This window comes from Nyctereutes procyonoides, unplaced genomic scaffold (assembly GCF_905146905.1).
Source record: "Nyctereutes procyonoides isolate TBG_1078 unplaced genomic scaffold, NYPRO_anot_genome, whole genome shotgun sequence".
Classification (NCBI taxonomy): Eukaryota; Metazoa; Chordata; class Mammalia; order Carnivora; family Canidae; genus Nyctereutes; species Nyctereutes procyonoides.
The window spans coordinates 451,497-474,020 of record NW_026575030.1 but is presented as its reverse complement, the minus strand read 5'-3'; the positions used below and the strand labels follow the sequence as shown (position 1 = coordinate 474,020).

At 35.9% G+C, this 22,524-nt stretch overlaps 1 protein-coding gene across 13 annotated transcripts in view; it reads left to right on the top strand.

Annotated features, from left to right (window-relative positions):
• The window catches only part of R3HDM1 (R3H domain containing 1), a 200,686-nt gene that overhangs the window by 53,987 nt on the left and 124,175 nt on the right, over positions 1–22,524 (top strand). For 10 of the 13 annotated variants that reach the window (XM_055316114.1, XM_055316109.1, XM_055316104.1 and 7 more), the window contains exons 2-3: positions 16,747–16,955; positions 18,120–18,330. In XM_055316114.1, the coding sequence (XP_055172089.1) occupies positions 18,160–18,330 (171 nt within the window). In that variant the 5' untranslated portion in view covers positions 16,747–16,955; positions 18,120–18,159. Of the gene's footprint in view, positions 1–1,154; positions 1,358–16,746; positions 16,956–18,119; positions 18,331–22,524 lie in introns of those variants that run through there. The other 3 variants (XM_055316103.1, XM_055316113.1, XM_055316115.1) reach the window with 3 other exon arrangements.

The following is a 22,524-nucleotide window of genomic DNA, read 5'->3' as shown; positions in this document are numbered from 1 at the left end:
GTGTATTTAAATCTATTAGTCTATTTGTGGGGCTGAAATATATGGAGCCAATTTTTGAGAAAGGAATAACATTTCCAAGTTAAAAAGACAGTGTCTTTTATTTTGCTGTTTGGTGCCTGTGCACTGCTGATCTGTTAGGCTGTAGGGCATATCAACTCTATAAGACTTAATCTTGTAGTGGCAGAGAAAAGGAATATGTCTGGTTGGTGGTATACATTTTTTCTTCAATAGTACAGGTAATATATAAGCATTGTCTGATTAGGATCCATACAAGATTCCTGTATGCTTATAAAAAAAAAAAAAAGAAAGTATTATCTTTGTTTCACAGAACGGGAAACAGGGATGTGCCTTACCCAGCTATCACAGAAATCAATAGTTATAATTTAAAAAACACTCTTGTCTGCTTATTTGGTGTTTTACCCAACAGACACAATTGGTTTTCTGTTTTCTTCATTTTATTTTGTGTGTCTGTTCTTAGGTATTGAATGTGAAGGGGTTTGTTGTTGTTGTTTTTTAATTTGATTTCCGTTGATTCCTTTTCTTCTAAGTCCACCACTTGAGCTCCTCTAGACAACAAGCATCTGACACAAGGCGGAATTGTCCTCTGATCTCAGCTCTGTTGCTGTCTCCATCTGTTGGTGTGAAGAAGTAATGCTCTTGCCAGAATAAGCAAGCTCATTTTAATTTCAGCAAAAACAAGTTAACAAATAAGGAATTATGCTCTTAATGCGTTTTCTTTGTGACAATTAAGTCAGTTTGAAGGTGCAAAAGTATCATGGGATATCAGCTTGGGTAGGCAGATTGTCTTTGTTTTTTTATAGGCTTTTTGCTAATGATACTAAAAGTGTCAAAGAGAGTTATTAAAAAGCTGATAGAGTAACCATGCCAATGAATCTATACGGTTTGTTTTAGGGAATTCAAGAGAAAAATAATTATCTAAACTTTTTTCATCAGTATGAGGTCAGGAATCAGTGTGCAAGAAAATTTAAGAGTGAGAAATCTCAAAAACCCTGACAGCCTTTGCACATTCACAGTTTCATAGGCTTTTGCATCATTGCTTCTGAATTGCTAATGAAGAGCTCAATATAGCTTCTGATGCATTTCAGATATTCTGGGTGGTGACTGGCTAGAGTGTTACTGACATCACAACATACAGCTGTTGACTTTCTATTGTCTCTGAGTCCTCGGCAAGTGCTTTAGACTGCTCTAGCAGCACTCTCCCAATGCCTGACTAATCAGCTGGCTGTGTGTGCCGTGAGCTCTGTAGAGGAGCAATGCAGAGCATCAGTTTACAGATACTATGGAAAGTACATCTTCATTCACTCTGTATGATGAAGCGAACACCAGTACAATGAAGGTATGTATGTGACTCTTCGTTTATATGCTAAATATGTACAAAAGGTAATCAAATATATGAAGAGTTATTCTTCATGTCACTTAGTACCATAATTTTGCTAGGGGCATGTGTGGTAAAATCCTTACCGGGTTTAAAATGAGAGCATGTTTTAAAAATGGTTTTTGCTTATTTTTGCAAAGATATATTTGTTTAGGTTGATAGAATGAGGAGTAGGAGTCATTTACTTCTTATCTGTACTACAAGTTTCTCCTCCCCAACCCCCGAAATTTGTGGTAACTCTTTGTACTGTATTGATTGAACAGTTTGCCTATATGCTCCTTGTTATTTGTATATATAGCAGAACAAATTGTCAGAGAAATAATTTCTCTTTCAGATTCATCTTAAACAGACATGCTGTATTGCTTGTTGAATCTTAAAAATTTCATTGTCAAATGCAGTGTAGATGAGATTCCTCTTTTAGAAATTAAGGAACTAAAAAAACCTTAACTTTCAAAGCTGATGTTAATTTTTTGTACTCTTTTTTGGGGAAAGAGGTAGAATAATTTTTAAAGTACTTAGAGCAATACCTGAATCTGTTATTCCTGTAATTAGCAAAATCATAACCACATTGCAAAAGAGCTAATGCTAATAAAACTATGTAATTTTTAAGAACTATCTTATTTCTAATCCTACTGTCTAAAATTTTGACATTTGATATTTTGTGATTCTCCAAAGCAGGAATCTCACCATATAGGTGAAATATACTGATATAACTAAGATATGTCCAGTAGTGTGTAACTGGCTCGTTTGAAAGATTTTTTTAGAGTTTTGCTTGCTTTTTATTTAGAATTAGCTGAAATTTTACCAGTATATGGAATTGCTCTGATATTTTCAAAACCCCCCATGTGAAAGTTATTTTGATCTTAGAAATAACTCCTCTCTTTTGGAGGAAACAGAAGGAAAATCACTCAATTGCCTATTATCAGTGCTGAATATCATTACTTCTCTTTCTTTTGTTTCTCATTCCCAACTGTGTAAGTAATTAGGATCATGAAAATATTAATAGCTATTAATAAAATTAGGGTCTTTTATCAGATACATTATTTCAGCCTAATGCCAGGAGAATTTCATCATTCCTCTTTTAAGCTTCAGGGTTTCTTTTAAGTTTTATGTCGAGAAGTAGAAAAGAAAAAAACTAAACAGCATGTACTCTGAATTCTTGCCTACAACTGCTTTCATCCATATTTTGTCACATTCTACTTTTTTCATACCTTTCCTCTTTTTTAGTCTTTTTTTCTTTAGATTTCTAATTGCATCTCTCTGCCTCCCCCTGCCCCCCCCCGTGTGTGTGTGTGTGTGTGTGTGTGTGTTTGTGTGTGTGTGAGAGAGAGAGAGAGAGAGAGAGAGACTTCCTGTGTGTTTGTCTGTTCCTCTCCATCTTTCCTCTCCCCTAGCCCGTTGGTCTTTTCCACTTTATCTCCATCTCTCTCCCTTTCTGTCCATCTGTCTGGTGTCTCAGGGTATCTGTCCCTGTCTTTCTTTCCTTTTCTGCTCATCAGACTTTCCCTCTCCCTGATATCTCCCTCTCTGTTTCTGCCTCCCAGTCCCTGTCTAGCCAATTCCATAACTCCCTCTCTCTGTCTTTCTCTATCCCTTTTCTCCCTTTCTGTTGGCCTGTATCTGTCCCTCTCCCTTTGTCTCTGGCTCTCAGTGTGCCCCTTCTCCCTTTATCTTTCTGTCCTCTCCCCTTTCCTATCCTTGGGCACTTACCATCCTTTCCTCTTCCATGCCTCATCTCTCCCTACCTCTCTGACCCTGTTTCTGTCTCTCCCAGTCTCCCTGACTGCCCTTCTCTTTCTCCATCCCTCTCAGCATTTTGCTCACTTTTCCAACCTACCCTCAGGTCTTTCGGTCTTTCCTTGTCCAAGCTTTACTCTCCAAATTTTCATTGTCATGATTTTTCATTTTTCATTGGAACCAGATCAGCACTTGACTTTTAATTTTTTTTTGGTTCATTAATACGAGTTACTAGTTGAATTTTAATTTATATTATTTAAACTCTGTGCTTTCTAAAACATATTAATGGATAAATAATTAAATATAATTTAGATAAGCAAATTTTACACTTTGCTCAATTTCTTTAATTTTTAGAAACTTATGTTTCAGGCCTTACAAGTGGATTGAAATGATCATATATTGAAATTATCATTTAAAATTATGCTTTCCAAAGATACACATTTATACTGTTTAGGGAATTCTTTTTCTCTTAAATAATTTTTTTATTAATTTTTCAAGATTTTTAGAAAGCAGTTTTAAAATTACTTTTCAAGATAATTAACACAATATCATAATTGTGTTCCATAGTATGGTAAACTTGTATTTTTTTATACCTATGTGGCTTTTTTATGCCATTTTTTTATGCCATTTTGTATGTTCCAAATTTATTACATTGGACAGATGCTGGGATTTTTTTCTTTCATTTTTAACTTTTTACCTTGAAATAATTATAGATTTACAGGAACCCACAAAAATTGTACACAGAAGTCCCATGTGTGTTTTTAAAGATTTTTAAAATGTCTTCCTCAGGATTTTCTATCTTGTCTCAGTTTTTTAAAAATATCCTGAACAACAAAAATTAATTTAACATTTACCTGTTGTTGTTGTTGTTGTTCTTAAGATTTTATTTATTTATTCATGAGAGACAGAGAGACAGAGACACAGGCAGAGGAAGAAGCAAGCACCATGCAGGGAGCCCAATGTGGGACTTGATCCTGGGACTCCAGGATCATGCCCTGGGCCGAAGGCAGGCGCTAAACCACTGAGCCACCCAGGGATCCCCATTTACCTGTTTATATAATCACAGAACTAGCAACTATCATCATACTGTGTTTGCTTTGTTTTATAAAGCAAATTAAGATGGCGATTTGATGAAGGCATAGTATATTTTAAATAATACTGTGTTTTGTGATAAATAGCATAGAACTATCAGGGAAGAAAATTTCAGTTAACAAGTTATATATGTTTAAGAAGCAAAGAAAGCTATGTAAGATGAAAATCTTGTCAGAGTTAAATGTCATAATCACATATATTTGTCCTCTGAAATTATGTAGCACTTGTCATTTCTATGTTGTTTTGATTCTTGCCCTGCTTGTTATAGTTCTCATCTCTGCTGTTAAATCAGACACCTGGTCCTGTGGGGCACAGGGCAGGAGGTGAAATAGGACCAAAAAGTCATTGTCTCTGTAAACCTTGTTATCACACCTCTAGCTAATCAACCCTTATTCTGATTGATACAAGTTATCTTTAATAAAATGAATATAGTGATTTTTATTTTTTCAGACTAAGATCCTCTAAGCCATAGAATTCCACAGAAATGCTTTAGTAACTAGAGGAAGCCTAAAGCCTTAAGGAAAGCCTTAATGTCTCTTGACTCAGCCCTACTTTCTTACTTGACCAGAGCAAGGTTTATGGGTTGGGTGATGGGGAGGAATGAGGAATGTGTGTGTGTGTGTGCATAATATATATATAATATATTATATATATTATATTTTATTTTATGTTTTATATTTTATATACAATATGCATATAAAATATTACATGTAAAATATAAAACAAGAATTGCTAACTAGGAGTCACATATATGCTTCTGGAGAACCAGGAAACCCTGTAAACCACATGCAAAAATGTCTCTGAACATACACATGTATGAGTGCTTCATTTCTGAAAAAAAAAAAATCCTTCTCAAGAAGATCCTCTGATGGTCTAAACATAATTAAAAATTACTGCTTTGTGGTGTCTATAAATCATTACTCAGTCTACCATGTGGATTTAACATTTTCTTTCTGTTTATTTTCAAATGCTTAGAAGGGTGTATGATTTCCTCCTTCAACAACAAGCACTTCCATGAAAATCATATGTGAGGTTTTTTTTTTTTTTTTTTTTTTTTTTTTTCCGAGTAATTTGAACACTCCCAGTGACAGAAAACCAAGCACATCTGATGTCAGGCCACAATATGGGAATTCCAGAGAGACACAGCAGAATGTTCTGTTACTGAAGTACCTTCAAAGTGCTAGTTAAACCACAGCCTTTAATAGATCAAGAATGAAAGCCAAAATAATTCAGGACTGCATGCCCCCACTGAGCTCCAATGAGATGGTTGTAAAGAAAGCAATAAATTTATTATGTATTAACAAACAATTTGATGTGTTAGGCATAGCTAGGAAATAATGCAAGACATTAAAAAAATCAGATCTGAAACGTCTTAGATTCTGAGTTTATTCATTTTGTGCAAAGCCATAGACAGTTGAACCAATTAAATTTGGACAGAACCTTAGGTGTTTTAAAGAGAAATTTTCTCCTGCTCATTTTACAAGTTCAGCGTATAGTGTGAATGCTAGAGACCATGAAGGTCTCAGCGGTGTTCACTCATGCCTCGTAGCAGCATCCTCAAGCTATAAAAGTATTGGCACTTTGTTGTATACATCCTTTTGTAGAGTCCGAAGGTAGATGAGGGCAACTGAAAGACAACACCTGTGCTACCTCAAGCTGTTTTTAAGCTATTTTTACTGACCATGAAATGCTCTTTGACCAAAAGAAGAAATAAAACATTTTTGAGCTTTTTTTTACCACCGAACATAATCCCTAGGTGCTTTCTGAAAAGAGGGTTATGATCCTTTGTTAGAAAGAATGTAGCCAGCAGTTCAAGAAATGAAGGGTGGCACATTAGTAGTTATAAAACAGAATGTCTGCCAATTGTAACCTAAATTAAAATCCTATAAAGGAAACAGACTTTTTTTTGTAAGAAAGAAATGGGTTATGTTAGATCTACTGATTCAAGTGCCAGAGAGAATATGAAGTTTCACATGTTGATAAAATATATTAATCCATCAAAGAACCTTTGGGTGGATTAGATAAATGTGCTAGAAGCCCAGCATGAGTTTTACGAAGACTCTTTGATGACAGAGCTTAATACTTTCAAGGCCTTCAAAGAATTTTCATTGTGATCCTCTGGTAAGAATGAAATGCTAGTCGTGGGTAAAAAGTACGTGGAGGTAAATTCATTTGGTTATATTAGTTATACAGAAAAAAAAAAAGTGAAATAGAATTCTGAAGGAGTAAAGGAAACATCACATCACAGTCTAGCTAAAATACCACAAAGACTCAAAGGTTTCTTATGGGATAGCCTAACACTTGGCATAGTCTGTGTAAAGTATATACCTTCTCGTATATTATAAATGGCTGAATAAAGGAAATGGAATTATATTCATGATGATGTTCGCTTTTATTCATGAACTATAAACTACAGATACGCTAAAAAATACATTAGTAAGGGATGTAATGAATGAGACTAGACAATGCAAAAGGTTGAAAATTGCAGTGACTTCTAATACCAGCTAATCCAGAGTAAGGACACAGTAGTCCCCTACAAATCTACTGTCACTTCAGACACCAGCCCGTCCTCACTTATGACCAGCGGGCTACAGATTTGAAGATTCCTATTATCCCCTCAGTATTGATAATTCACTCGAACAGCTTAACCCAGGAAAGTGCTATACTTAGAATAGAGTTTTATTATAAAGGATGCAGTCAGCATCAGACAAAAGAAAGACACATGGGGCCAGGTCTAGAAGGATCCCAAATGCAAAGCTTCCCTTGCCCTCTCTCTGTGGAGTTAGGATGCATTATCTTCTCATTCAGTGATATGTGACAATGTGTAAAATGTTGCCGTCCAGGGGAGCTAGATGGCTTCAGCATACATAGTTTTTATTGGAGTTTCATTACATAGCTGTGAAGGATTGAACCATTGGCTATGCAATTGAACTCAAACTCCCACCCATCCTTCTCTTCTAAGAAGTCATGCAGTTATCAAATGGCTCAAAACCTCAACTTACTAATTACCTGGTTAGTCTTTCTGGTGTGACCTGTACCCATCCTGGATCATTCATTAGCATAAACAACTTAGGGCCCCACCATGAGTCACCTCATTAGTGTGAACTATCAGGACCTACCATCAGTAACAAAGACGTTCCCATGGCAAGGCTTTAGAAGCTACCTCCCAGAAACCAAGGACAAAGGCCAGCCAAATTCTTTATTATACAGTATTTTATTCTCTATTGATATTGTCTTTGGTGCTATGTATTAGGTAAATAATTTACTTTCATGGTCTTCCTTATTTAGAAGAGAAAACTTGAGGTCAAGACTGAATACATGATATTTCTCCCTCCAACCAGTTCCCTCTAACTAGTTCCATTGCTTAGAAGCATCTGTAAGTAGATAATACACTATTTAAAGAATGAACTATAATTATCCAAATTCAGTATGGAATAGAAATCTATATTCTCTCTCTTTACATCCCCATTATCTTAAGTTCTTCTCTCATCCTCATTATCTGTGCCCAGTTTCCAAGGATCTAAACCTTTAAATGTTCTTTGTTTATTTCCCAAAGCATGATCAGATGGTAAGACCAGTCTTTTTTTTCTCTTTGTAGTCTTTAAAAGAGATTTTGTTAAGTGCCAGGAGATCTTATTACAAACTCATCTATTTCAGTCCTACATTTAACACATAAGTAGGGAGCTCCCAGTTTAATCCCAACTATGATAGGTTTAGAATTAAGGCAAAAGATGTTTTATCCTCACTAGCACTGTATTAAGAGATAGTTAATAAAGCCTTCAAGTACAGAGTTACATTAAAGGACCTCACTTTATTGCATTGTCTCTTGCCTTCATCTCCCAACATCTAAATGCCTTTAGAATCTCACCAGGTTACCCCAGGATTCTCCAGGGTATCTCCTGGGAGCTCCTGAATAGCTTTAATACTGTTCTAATTTTGTCCTTCTCTGGCCCACTACCAGTTTTGGTAGTGCTTGCTATAAATTTGCTCATGTCCCTGCCCAAGGTTCCATCTCCTAGAGCATCCAACATTAGTCCTCAGGGTACCTTATTCTCTAGAGTCTTCTGTTCTGGGCTCCATCTCTGGACATTACAAAGCTTTTTATCTCCTCCTTTTCTGCTGCTTTGCTTCACTAATGAAAACATTTTTTTAGCTTCTAGCTTTGCCTCAAATTAGGGCCCTTTCTATGTAAAGATATATAGAAAATTCTTTTAGTACTCTAGCCTTCACAATTTCTGACTTATGATTTGATTTGGTTTCATAGGCTTTTTCTTTTTTAAGATCTTACTTATTTTTTAGAGAGAGCATGTGGACTTGGGGAGGGGCAGAGTAAGAGGGAGAGAAGCCGACCCCTCACCCCCAGTGGGGAGGCCAACACAAGACTCAGTCACACAACCCTTAGATCGTAACCTGAACCAAAATCAAGAGTTGGATGCTTAACCAATAAGCCATCCAGACACCCATGGCCTTATTAGGCTTTTTAAGCACTGTACCACACAGTGATATAAAAGTCAGATCTGGAATGGCTGAGAAAGAATAGCCTGTTTTTTAGCCAAGTTACACCTGAGCTGTGTCATTTAAATAACTCTCATTACACTGACCTTGGGTACAGGTACAGAATTATAGAAACCCTCATTCTCGTAGTCTTCTGAAGAACTGTGCCTCAGTAGTCCTGGATTTAGGCGTCAGCCTTAATGAGCTTCCCCTTAGAGACTCTCTCCAGGATTTATCCTCAAGCGCTATTATCCTCAACCCCCACAGCCATGCCAGCTTCCTGACTTCTAGCAAGTCTTGTTCTGGGTAAAATAGGAAAGGTGTTTATTAGATATGACTGATCTCAGTTTCCTGCCACATTCCCTTCAGTTTCTGAGGACCAATGAATACTTTTTAAGGTTTATGTCTCTATTTGTGCTTCTGACCCCATTTTTTTTGTTTGTTTCTTTCCACTGCAGATTTTCCTTCTCATTCTTACTCTGTTTTCCTCTTAAACCTCCAGCCTCTCTCTCCCTTCCTTTCTCTTACAGCTTCTCTTTGGCCTACACCCTTTCCATCCTGACAGTCTTCCACTAACTTTGCATCTTTTGCTCGCTTTGTTCAAGTCCACTAGACTATTTTTATTCCTCCACCTCCCTACTCTTCCCTTTAAGGGTTTGTTGTGCCCTAAGGATTCTATACCAAGCCCACTTTTTGTCTTGCTGGTGGCTCCTTAGCAATTTAATCTATGTTGATAATTCAAGGCTGTCTGTTTATACAGTGATTCTACCCAAATAAATAGTATCAGCCCTGCCTCCTCTCCTTAGCTTCAGGTCATCCAACTTCCTGTTAGATTTCTCCACCTAAATGTCCCTAAGGCACCTTAAACTCATTCTGTGCGTAACTGAAATGATTGTTCTGCACCAAATCCTTTTTTCCCCCTCAGATATTTCCTATGTCGTGGGTAGCAAGCACCACCTACCCCTTCATTGTGTTGTGTCATTACCATTCCAGCTATCACAGCCCTCACCTTTTCCCTGACCATTCCTGTGCCTGGCTGGCTTCCCCTAGGTAGTTACTTTGTTATGTTAACCTCTTCATTTCTAGAGGCATTTCTTGGCTTATAGCAAGGGTTCTGGAACCATCTGAATTCAGATTCTGCCATTTAGCAGTCTCACAACCTTGGGCAAGCTGATTACTCTTTCTCTGCCTCACTTTCCTGTTTGTAGAATTGGGATAATAAGAGCACTGAATGCAGTGAGAGCTTTAGGAATAGTGCTTTGTGAATAATAAGTATTTTAGAGTTTGATGTTAATATTATTGACTTTAGAGCACATATTACAATCAGTAATTACCTTGTTGACTTTTTTCCCTGGTGTAGTGTCAGCACCCTGAGTAAAGGGGTCTGGTCTGCCTGGTTCACTGCTATATCCTTAACAGTCAGAGCAGTGCTTTGCACATAGTACCTAATCAGAAGGTTGGAACGAACGAATGAAGTCTCTTTTCCGTTTCAGCTGTCATCTCTCAGTCCTTTGTCTAGGCTTTAGTCATTTTTCACCACAATTCTTATAACATGTTCCCTGCTAGAACAGAGTCCAACTATAATTATAAGTGAAATAATTTTCTGCGGCTTCTCTTAAAATATGTTCCTCTTTTTATTCAGGCTTTCTTTCCCTCATGAGATTAAGAGTAAACATCTTAACTTCAAATATATCCACCCTTTGATGCTATTTTCCTCTTTGTTTTTAGAACACGTTTTAATGGAAAATGTCAAGATCAAAAAAAGGAATATTATAGCAAACATTCAGCACTTACTACTCAAAATTAGCAGTGCTAACCTTCTGTTACATTTGCTACGGGTCTTTTTTTTTTTTTAAAGAAATAGAGTAATAATAAAAACATGATTGAAGTCCCTTTTTTATCTCCCTTGAAAACTTTTCCTTTCCCTGAGAGAATTACATGAAATAGATTGTACCTTTACCATCAATGCTTGTGTGTCTTTTTAAATGTTTATGTAAGTTGCCTTGTATTGTAGAGATAATTCTACTTTTCCACTAAACATTCTAACATTCTTTTGGAGACTTAAACTGATACAGCTTTATTAGTTCATTTATTTTAATTGTTTCTCATACTGTGCAGGAGTATACTACAGTACTTATGCTTTAGAAAAAAAATCAGTGTCTCTTTTGGTAAATATTTGGTCTTTCCCATTCTTTACTTTTAAATAAAACAATTCAGTGGTATATTTTTGTACATGGCTTCTCATGCACTTACATGTGTGTCTTTAGTGTGTAGATCTAGAAGTAGAAGTGCTGGGCTGTAAGATATGAGGAATTTAAACCTCATTTGAGATCAGTTTGTTTACTAAAGTGAACTCAGTGGCTGACAGTTCCCATTCTCCATGCCCTTACCACCTCTAGGTATCACCAGATTTTTTTGTCGTCTTCAACCCGAGCACATACACTCTCTTTCCATTAAATGGGCTTCTTTCTCCTATCTTCTCCATTTCTCCACTGAGAATGCAACATGTTCATGTTCATGTAACATCTTACCTCTCTGTACCGTTTCTTCTCTTAATGTTTCATAGTCTTGTAGGACTGAACTGATAAGTTATTTGTGCCCATTCTTCAGCTTACCACAAATATTTCCACCTCTTTCCTTTCTCTTTAAATCTTAAGGGGCAGCCCCGGTGGCGCAGCGGTTTAGTGCCGCCTGCAGCCTGGGGCGTGATCCTGGAGACCCTGGATCGAGTCCCACGTCAGGCTCTCTACATGGAGCCTGCTTCTCCCTCTGCCTGTGTCTCTGCCTCTCATTCTCTCTCTGTGTCTCTATGAATAAAAAAATTAAAAAATAAAATCTTTAAAAAAATACCATCTTAAAATAATTATATATTAATAAATAATAATTATGTATATATTTGTTGATAAATGTCATTGCTAACCATCTCTCTTGGGTTTAACCAACTCCACTACGTCAAGGAAGTTCTTTCTCCTTTGCTCTTGTAAAACATAGCTAATACATAGTGCATCTGTGTTGCTTTCTGTGATTCCTCATTAAATTTCTGGATGATAGTAACTGTTTATAAATTAAATAGCTATTCAGCATTTTGAAATATTGGTGCTTATATTTTTGCTCAAGTGGCTGACTGAGAATGTGAATTTTCATTCTTTCTAAATACAGCTTAAACCATTTTCCTTGCCTTTCTCACAAGAGTCCTTTGACCAATTGGTTGTGTTGATTGCTAACCTTAGAGGAGAAGCTGGTATGTGTTGGTCTTGGGCAACTTGGTTTATTTTATAAATGTACCTGCCTGATGACATGTTTTAGTCTGAAGGAAGAATTAAGCACTGTGTTCATCGAATGAAATTACATTGAACAGTAGTCATAAGGGAAGAAAAATGCAGTGTGCTTTGCCAAATTCTGTTTCAGGTAACTTCAGTAATGTAATTCTTATTTCCTTCAATATTCATGTAAAGAGTACCTAATTTTTATCTGTAGGAGCCAGATTTCTTCCTCATAACAACATTAACTGATTTTAAAAAAATATTTTGTTAACCTAGAGCAAACCGATTTTTATCATGTGAACCAAGACTATTTTTGTGCATGTCTAACTTTTCAGTTCTCTGGTGCTATACAACCAAATATTAAACCCCATGCATAATAAATGATCCTTTGAATTAGCAGTATTGTATTTGTGTTCCTAAAAATCCTATCTGAAATTTTGACAAGAGAAACTACACAATCATGGATTGCATATGACTAGTCTGTCTTTTCAAATGTTGATCCTAACTCTGTCGTGCTTTGTTTCCTAGAGGAAGGTACTTAACTGTGCATATTTATCATTTATTAACTCCTAGGCTTCACATTGTTCTTTAGCCACAAACTGAATCTTTATTGCCAACCAGATTTACATCATTTGATATTTATGATTACAAGAGTTAGGGAGATTAAGAGAAACTGGATGATTACGCAGTAGTTCTGATATTTTAGTAGTGATTAGCTTTATTGACCACTAATATGAAGTTAATAGTGCTGTCTTTTGTGCAGCAAAGAACAATAGATAGCTCCTATCCCCCTGTGTAAAGGGTAAGTTTACCTTGTGTAATGAACACAATGCTAAGGGAGTTAATGCATGTTATAAGAACTCTTGGAGTAAAGGTACTCTCTAAACACATATTGCCCCTTCTCTTGGTACATATGAATGATGATAGAGCATTATGGGTAAGATTATGTAGTGGCACATCTATCTGCCCTGCCTCATATCATACTCCCCACGCTTACTAGCTGTGTGACCTTGGATAAATCACTTAATTTCTCTGTACCTTAGTTTCCTAATCTGTAAAACAGGACCTACTTAGAATTGTTGTGAGTTCTAAATTTATTAATTATGGAGGTAGTAGAACAATATACCTGGCACGTGGTAAGCTATATACATTAATATTAGGTTTTGGTGGTAATTATTTGTGTTTCTTTTGTAAATTACTTATTCCCCATATCTCTTTTTTTTCTTTTGATTTATAAAAGCTTCTTTAAAGACTTTGACCCATTCTGTTGGAAATAGTTTTTATTTTATCATTTGCCTTTTAATCTCTTTGTTATACTTTGTCACACAGAAATATTAAAACCTTATTGTAAGTTTTATTAATACTTCTTTGAGAGCTTCTAGATTTTCATGTCATGCTTGGTAAGGGCCCCCCTTCCTAATAATTATAAAAATATTTCTTATATTTCCTTGTACTTTTATAGTTTCTTTTTTTAGGTTACTGTCTTTATTTTTACCTTTGATTCCTTTTTGCTTATGGTGCCAGGTGGGTGCCAACCTTTTTCTCATATGGTTCTGAAGATTTTATTATATATACAGGTATTTATCTTTAGTTGGCTGCCTGGTAGCACAGAAGTTGCATGTAATCAGATCTCTGATTTGTTCCTAATAACATGTTAGCAGTTACAAGAATATTTATTCAAAGTTGAATATTAATTTTGAGCACAGATATCCATCTCTTTTAGGTTGAAACAGATTGAGACAATTTTTAAATATCAGTAACAGTAGGTACTCAGATGTATGCACTTAAATACCAACATTTGTTAACTTTTTCTGAGTTGCCTTTCTGTTGTGGAAACTTACAAATTCATATACATTTTTCAATCACTTTTACATACTGTATAACAATGTATTACATTAGAATGGCGCATTAAATTGACTCCTATCTGTTATGGCAAAGACATGATATGCCACCCTATACGATAGCTTCATGACCTCCACATGCCCTTAGAGCCTTAGGTAACTCCTGCAAGTGTAGGCATTATGCCAAGATAAAAAAGGTTTTTGTTTTAATGAGTACCAAAAAGCTGAAATATCTCTTTTGTTTGCAGATTTGGAGAAGAAAAACATTTAAAACAAAAGCATTAGTATTTGGAAAAGAATGCAAAGTTTTGCAAATTTTTAACATTAAATTAGAAGGCACAAAATAATAACCCCTTTAGGCTGTCCACCCAGGCAAGCACTCCCTTCCTCAGACATACACACATCGACACAAACTAGTGTTCTCCTCTGTTGACCTTTGTAGTATATATGCATAAGAAAACTTGAGGTATACAAAGCCACTCTGTACATATGGTGGGCCTCCTTTCAATCTGCTATCATACAGGGTACAGTCAGGTACAGCAAACTCAGCCTCAGCCAACTGCTGCCTTAGAATGATTCTGACCATAGAAAAGAGCTAACATTTTTGGATTGTCCACTCTATGAGAAACAGGGTATAGTGGATGCTTTACATTTAAAAGACTGAATAGTTTTGGGGTGCCTGGGTGGCCCAGTCCATTAAGTGTCAGACTTATAGTTTTGGCTCAGGTCATGATCTCATGGGTCAGGGGTTTGAGCCCTGCATGGGGCTCCCTACTCAGCATAGAGTCTGCTTGAAGATTCTGTCCTTCTGCTCCTCCCACTCTCTCTCTCTCTCTCAAATCAATAAATATTAAAAAAAAAAATTTCAGTCTTCCCAATAAGTTTAATAAGCTAAATGCTCTGGTTCCTCCTTTATAGCTCAGAAAATTATGGCTCAGAAAGATTAAATGATTTCCAGAGTCATAACTGATAGAATTGGGTTTTAAGCTCTGGTATAATGATAATGCAATTTGATCATTATCTCCCAGGAAATAAAAACTGGTCATTTTGGTTCAGTCATTTATTTAGTCAAGTGGTATGAAATATTGACAAGTATTGGTTGTGTGACTTTGGACACGTTATTTAACTTCTAGGTGCTAATAGTTTGCATAGTAAATTATAAGATTTGACTAGGCAGTTCCTAAAATTCCTTGGGGTTCCTCAGAACTGAGTGTTTACCTCTTCACATTGTACCTCTTCCTCGTTACCCTTTGCAGCTATTGCTTTTTTTAGGTCTTTTTTTTTTCTTTTTTAAGATTTATTTTATTTATTTTAGAGAGCACACAGGTGAAAGTGCCAGAGGGAGAGGGAAGGAGACTAAACCAGAGCGTGGAGCTCAACATGGGCTCCATCTGAAGTACCCAGAAATTGTGACCCCAGCCAAAACCAGAAGTCAGATGCTTAACTGACTGAGCAATCTAGGCACACTGTTTTTTATTTCTTGTGTGGATTATAGCCATCCTTTGTTTCTTCAAACTTAAAGGATTCATGATTGAATCACAAGTCACTTTACCAAAAAAATAAAAAAATAAAACTGTAATAATTTGGCTGCTTAGCGAGTGCTGCCATCTTGTGTCTACCATTTTATGAGAGAAAAGTTTAAAAACTAGAGAAATTATATTGAAGTATTTTTTGTTTTTGTTTTGGTGAAAATTAAAAAAAAAAAAAAGTTACTTGATTTAGTGGCCTAGCAAACTCAGTGAAATAGGACAATGTCAGAAATCAACTTGGACATTTGTTTATGATCCCTCCTTCCTGTACTCTCTTAGTCAAACAGGGAAATTGAGATGTGAAAACTAATGTGAATCTATATTGAGGTCCTAAATTATTACATTTCAAAATAGTTTTTGAAGAGCTAGTATAAGATGTGAATGTTTCTGTGATACATGGTTGGTGATACTATTGTCTCTTGGTACTGAGACCTTAGTATGTATATTCAGTTGTTTCACATTAAAACTGTACTGTTCTTTTATTGGCAACAAAACTGTCAAAGGAAAATGGGAAAGCTATGTAAGATGTTTAAAGCTGTTTATTTGCAATAATATATTCATTTGCAGAGAAACATAAAATGAAACTGACTTTAAAAATAGCTGACACTTGGACACCTGGGTGGCTCAGTGGTTAAGCATCAGCCTTTGGTTCAAGGTGTGATCCAGAGGTCCTAGGATCGAGTCCTGCATCAGGCTCTCCACGGGAAGCCTGCTTCTCTCTCTGCCTATGTCTCTGTTCCTTCTCTGTGTCTCTCATGAATAAATAAATAAAAACAGATGACACTGGAAGAATTTTGGCATTTCAAATGTCTTTAAAAATAGTCATTCTACCCTTTATAGACATTTGCTTTTAACAGACCAATGTGAGTTTCTTTACACATGTTAAATGACTTATTACAGCTTTTTGTTCTTTTTTACTCTTAAAAATCTAGAATATGATCATTATTCAAAATTACAGTCTTCCCTTAAGTCCATAGAGTTGTAGCTCTGTAAGAAAACTCTTGGAGTTAAACATTCTTGGTTGTAACCTTAGGCAAGCCTTTCTTCCTTTATCTATAAAATAAATAATTATTTCCCTTACAACACTGATCACATACTAAAATCTTATTATATATAATAATATGTATATATTCCCTTGCTTCCTTCTCCCTCTGCTTTAACTGCTAAACTCTCTAGGTGCCCTGAGTGACTTCAGGCTCGTAAAACTAATATATGTTAAAATTAGTTGTAACTAAGCATTCTGATTCTTGTTTAGGACAAGAAAATAATAAATTCACCAACAGTGGCATTTTTAATTTCTAAGTTACCATATAGTGTTCATTTCTTTGTGTTTTTTTTTTGTTTTTGTTTTTGTTTTTGTTTTGTTAAAATGTTTCCTTTTGTTTTAATTTTAGGCCACTGAAAGGTATGATACATTTGATCCACGACAGTCCATTTCAGCCTGGGAATCTACAGTGGTGACAAGGACATGGGACTCCTCCTGCCAGATTCCAGATGGTTCAATACACTTGACATCCTGGCTGACAACTGTGAAAAAGAACCTTGGATTACTTTATTTTATTTTTGTGGGACACCACAATCCCAATTCCATAGGATACGTCAGGTAACCTGTCTTATCACTTGAGAAAAACATACGCCTTTTCTTTCAAAATCTTAGTATTAAAAGCAAGGAACCAGAGTATTTTAAGAACTGACCTACCTCTTAGTAACCTTATTGTTTTGAGAATGAGCCAATTAACTCTGATATGGAATATAATTAATGAAAACTTTTAAATTCACTTTAGTCTACCTGTGACTTCAGAATCTATTTCTCCCTCTTTTTTTTTTAATCTTTTCAGATATTTTATGGATTCCAAAATTTGTGTTTAGGTATTTTTTGTTCATTAGATATTTAATTGTAATTATGTCAAGTGATCTATATTATGGTAATCATTTCACAGTATATAGGTGTATCAGATCATTATGTCATGCACCTTAAACTTATACATTGTTATATATCAATTATATCTCAAGCTAGAAAAAAAATATAAGTTGTTTACATCAAGGCTTCTTTTTGGGGTCACATTTCCTACAGCTTCTAGATTGACAGCTGTCCCTGATACATTCCTATTTGATATCCAGTGTTTTCTTAACCTCACTAAAGATATGAAATATGTATTTGATTTCCTAAGTGTCTAGTAATAGGCGTTGTTAGGCACTGAATCACATTAGTCAGGAGAGTTTCCAATGTTTGATTCATAATATAGACTATTAATGCAGATTCTCAACTGTGTTTTATATACAATGTGCTTTTTTTTTAATAATTATTTCCCTTTGGAAATAATTGATGGAAAAATTGAGAAATTTAGAACTTTAGGCGTCTAAACAAATCTATAATAGGAAAACATTTTTCTCACAGGATGATACTCCTGAAATCCTTTTAGAAAAAAAATATTCCTCATGTCACCTAAATATGCCTTTATAACTCTACAACCATTACCTTTCACTTTAATATGGCTTACTCTTTTATGTTTCTTAAGACCTTTTAAAAGTGGTATGTGCATCAGAATCACCTCATTTTTATAGCTCTTATTTCACTGTATTATGCTTTTTTATATTTGTATATGTCTGCCACTAAACTCTGTATTCTTTGAAAGCAGGAATTTTGCATCTTTGTAAACTCAGCGTTATTCTTGGACCATAGAAGGCACTCAGTCAATATTGTACACTAACCGAATTTAAGAACTGTTTCCAACTGAATTTAAATTTTTTTTCCTTTCTTGCTAAGGCTTCGAGTTCCTTGTAGAATTCTAAAATAACCTTTGCTGATGAGGATGTCTGATACTGTTACTGTAAAAAATGAAACTGAAACAATGAAGGATTTGGAGGCAGAAGTGAAAGATACAACTAGAGTTGAAAATCTTATCAAATCAGAAAACTATGGGACGATTTTGGCAGAGAAGAATGAACGTTGTATTGACAACAATATTGATTTGCAGGTAAATAGGATTTTCTCTCTGGCTACAAATGCTAAATATTCAAGATATAGTTATACTCTTTATACCAAACTCACGTTTGGAAATCTAAAAGGGTAAGCTTACCCTTTGGGACATGTTTACTAGCTGATTTTTAAGCCATCTGGATTAGCTTGTTGAGTGTAGCTCTTTGAATTGCTTATATATTTGATTTGCTTTATATTTACTTGTGATGCAGTTGTTTTTATTTGTATGTGGCCAGTATGTTTTTTATTGGCTTTCTGTTTTTTCATACCACTCTGCATCTAATTGTTAGTGTCATGAGTGTTCAGAATCTAACCTAAGAGCCCTTAAAGAAGAGCAGAAAATAAGCAAGATTGAAAACTATGGTTCTCTTGGCAAAAACAAACTCTCCAGGGAAACAGTCATCCGTGACTGAGAAAAGCAGTTGGTGGGAAAAGAAAGAGGTCACTTGAGGCTTTTGTCACATGTATATGAGAACTTAGAATTAACCATGGAGGGACGCCTAGGTGGCTCAGTGGTTGAGCGTCTGCCTTTGGCCCAGGGCGTGATCCTGGAGTCCCGGGATTGAGTCCCTCATTGGGCTCCCTGGATGGGGCCTGCTTCTCCCTCTGCTTATGTCTCTGCCTCTCTCTGTCTCTGTCTTTCATGAATAAATATATAAAATATTAAAAAAAAAAAAGAATTAACCATGGAGAAGGCTTTTAATTCCAGGCCTAGATAGAAATTGATGAATTGATTAACGGATTCAAGATATGTAAAAAATTATTTCAAGTAGTGCATACACTATTCACTTCTAAATGTTCCAGTTCTCTCTTGCTATATAAGAAATTACTGCATGGGGCACCTGGGTAGCTCAGTGATTAAGCCTCTCCCTTTGGCTTAGGTCATGATCCCAGGGTCCTGGGATCAAGTCCCAAAGCAGGCCCCCTCTGGGGAGCCTGCCTCCCCCTTCTGCCTCTATCTCTGCCTCTGTGTATGTATATGTCTCTTATGAATAAATTTAAAAAAAGAAATCTCTGCAAACAAAGGGCTAACAATTTTTAAACACCATTTTATTTTTTAATATTACATGATTTATGAATCAGGAAGATGGCCTCAGGGCTTGGCTTAGTGAATTTTCTATTGCATGAGGCATCGGATGGTCATTGCCAGTATTTAACTGCCTGATGGGCTGGTGTGGAAGGTCCAAACTGTTTCACCCAAATATCTGGCACTTAAGTGGGAATGGCTGAATTGTAGTCTCAACTGGAACTGGAAGCACCGACCTACAGCCCTGCCAACATAGTAGGCCCAGGATAGTTAGACTTACTGTGTGATGACTCAAGGGTCACAGAAACAATGTCCCAAGAGCCAAGCACAGCTGCAAGGGTTCTCTGGACCTACGCTCAGAAATCCCAGAGTGTCTCTTTCACTGCCATCTTTTGATGACATATGTAAATAAACTATTAGCCCAGATTCAAGGGAAGAGAAATTCCGGGCCTGCCTCTCAGTAGGAACCTTTAATCTGCCACAAAACCTTACTTTAAAATACTACTTCTAACTCATTTGTTTTAGTTTAGCCCTATGAATAAAGATTTCTACTTTTGGAGAAAATATTTATCATTATTCTATCATTCTTAATACATCCAGAGATTTTAAGGGCTATATGAGGGCTACTTTTTTATATAAGTAAAGAAGTTATTTTAAAAGTTATTTCATTCCTTCATTCAAAAATTGTATTCCCTATTATGTGCCAGAAAAGTGTTAGAAAATGATGGCAACTCACAGCTATAAAAAAGCATTGAGGCCTCACTGATTAAGTATAGTCAAATGGTAATTACCTAAGAAATTGGGTGAAATAACATACTTTTTCTAGTCATTTTTAGTAGTAGCACTTTTTAAAACAAAAAATTGCCAAGCCTGCAATCACTACACTCGATGATGGCAGTATGCCAGTATCCTGATTGAATCAGAAAAAATCTGCTGAAATTCTATTGCATTCATGATTGAAATAGGAGAAGATTTCCTTTTAGTCCCTTTTTTACATCTAATGTTCACTCTTCTGGGTCATGCTTGTAAACAAGTGATTAATTTGGATTATTGCTTTTCCTACCGTGTCTATTGTGTTGCCCTTGGTCATAAGTATAAGAGCATTCTGATGACCACTATTGAATCATGGCCCAGTTGTTGATATTATAAGAAATATAAGAAAATCTCATGCATTCCCCCAAACACTTATTGAAAGCCTCTACTATGCCAAGGAAATACTATAGTAAGCAAAAATGGACAGAATCTGATATCATATTCCATATAGCATCCTGACTGTCAAGATTGGGAAGAGGAACAAAGACAACATGAGAATTCATTTTATGTTAATCCATTAAATACTATATTCTCAGTTTATTCAATTGTTTATTAAAACAATTTACTGGGCAGCCTGGGTGGCTCAGCGGTTTAGGGCCACCTTTGGCCCAGGGCGTGATCCTGGAATCCCGGGATCAAGTCCCATGTTGGGCTCCCTGCATAGAGCCTGCTTCTTCTTCTGCCTGTGTCTCTGCCTCTCTCTCTCTCTCTCCCCCTCTCTCCCTCCCCCTCCCTCTCTCATGAATAAATAAATAAAATCTTAAAAAGAAATAATAAATAAATAAATAAACAAACAAACAATTTACTCTGTATGAGAGGGGCACCTGGGTGGCTCAGTCGGTTAAGCATCTGACTCATGGATTTCGGCTCAGGTCATGATCTCTCAGTTGTGGGGTCAAGCCCTATATCAGGCTCTGTGCTCAGTGAGGAATCTGCTTGAGATTCTTGTTCCCTCTCTGTTCCTATCTCTCTAAATAAATCAATACAATCTTGAAAAAAATAAAAGAATTTACTATATGTGAGAATATTTACTCTGCTTGGAAGTTTTTGAGGTCCAAGATGCCTCCATGCAAAGTGTCTGGCAAGAGGCTTACATCAAAATAACTTATATGGAAGAGATTTTAGGAATGAAAGTAGATTAATAAGTAGAAAAAATTTTACCATATTTTCACCTAATGTAAAACAAAGTAACTCTGTTAAGTAAGCATGAACAGAGAATAGAGTCTTGTTAAGAAGAATCTAGCTAATATAAAGTTACCTTTTAACTTAATATGGATTACCCATTATGAAATGCTCTTCTTCTAACATACTAGAAATTTCATCTTTTTTTTGGTACTTCTAAGATACTGCCTAAAGATTTCCTTGTAATAGCAACGATTATGAGCAACTATTACTAACCGGGTGGCCCAGTCAGTTAAGTGTCTGACTCTTGATCTCAACTCAGGTCTTAATCTTAACGTTTGTGAGTTCAAGCCCTGTGTTGGGCTCGAAAATAGCAACTATTATTTTTAATCAGGGATCCCTGGGTGGCGCAGCGGTTTGGCGCCTGCCTTTGGCCCAGGGCGCAATCCTGGAGACCCGGGATCAAATCCCACATCGGGCTCCCGGTGCATGGAGCCTGCTTCTCCCTCTGCCATGTCTCTGCCTCTCTCTCTCTCTGTGTGTGTGTGGCTATCATAAATAAAAAAATATATTAAAAAAACTATTATTTTTAATCAAATTTAAATGTATGTGCCAACTAATATAGGCTTCCCATTAAGAATTTTGAATAAACCAGTATATTCCTTACTTCCTTTTATATCGTTCTGAAAGTGAACTACCATGAATAAACTTAAGGCCCTTGTCTTGCTTTAGCACAGTAATACTTGAAGTGACTTTGGGTAATAAAAATTATCCTCAAGAAGCATACATTTTATCCATTCCCAAGTCTTAATTTCCTGACCATCCCCTTAGTATTTTACTTAAGAAAAAGGATTTTAAAGTGAAGGAATATATTAGCTTCTGTAATACCGTAAGGAAAATCCTACAATTTCCTACTGGCTGGTAAAGATAGCATTTCATCAAACTAGAGAGAGGCCAGCAGATATTGGACATCACTTAGATGATTACAAGTAGACACTGTCTCATACAGCTCCTTAACCATTGATTTTATAAATAGTTCTGTTTACATGACTCTACTTTTTAAAACTGTTAGTTGTGTTTTTCATTCAAAGTTTTGTTTCAGGTTATATAATCTTTTATAGAACTTTTAGGATTACTTTCTTAAGAGCACTAAAGAGGATCATGGGGGAAGAGAGGAAAATATAAAGATGAAATCAAAGAGGGAAACAAGCCGTAAGAGACTCTTAATCA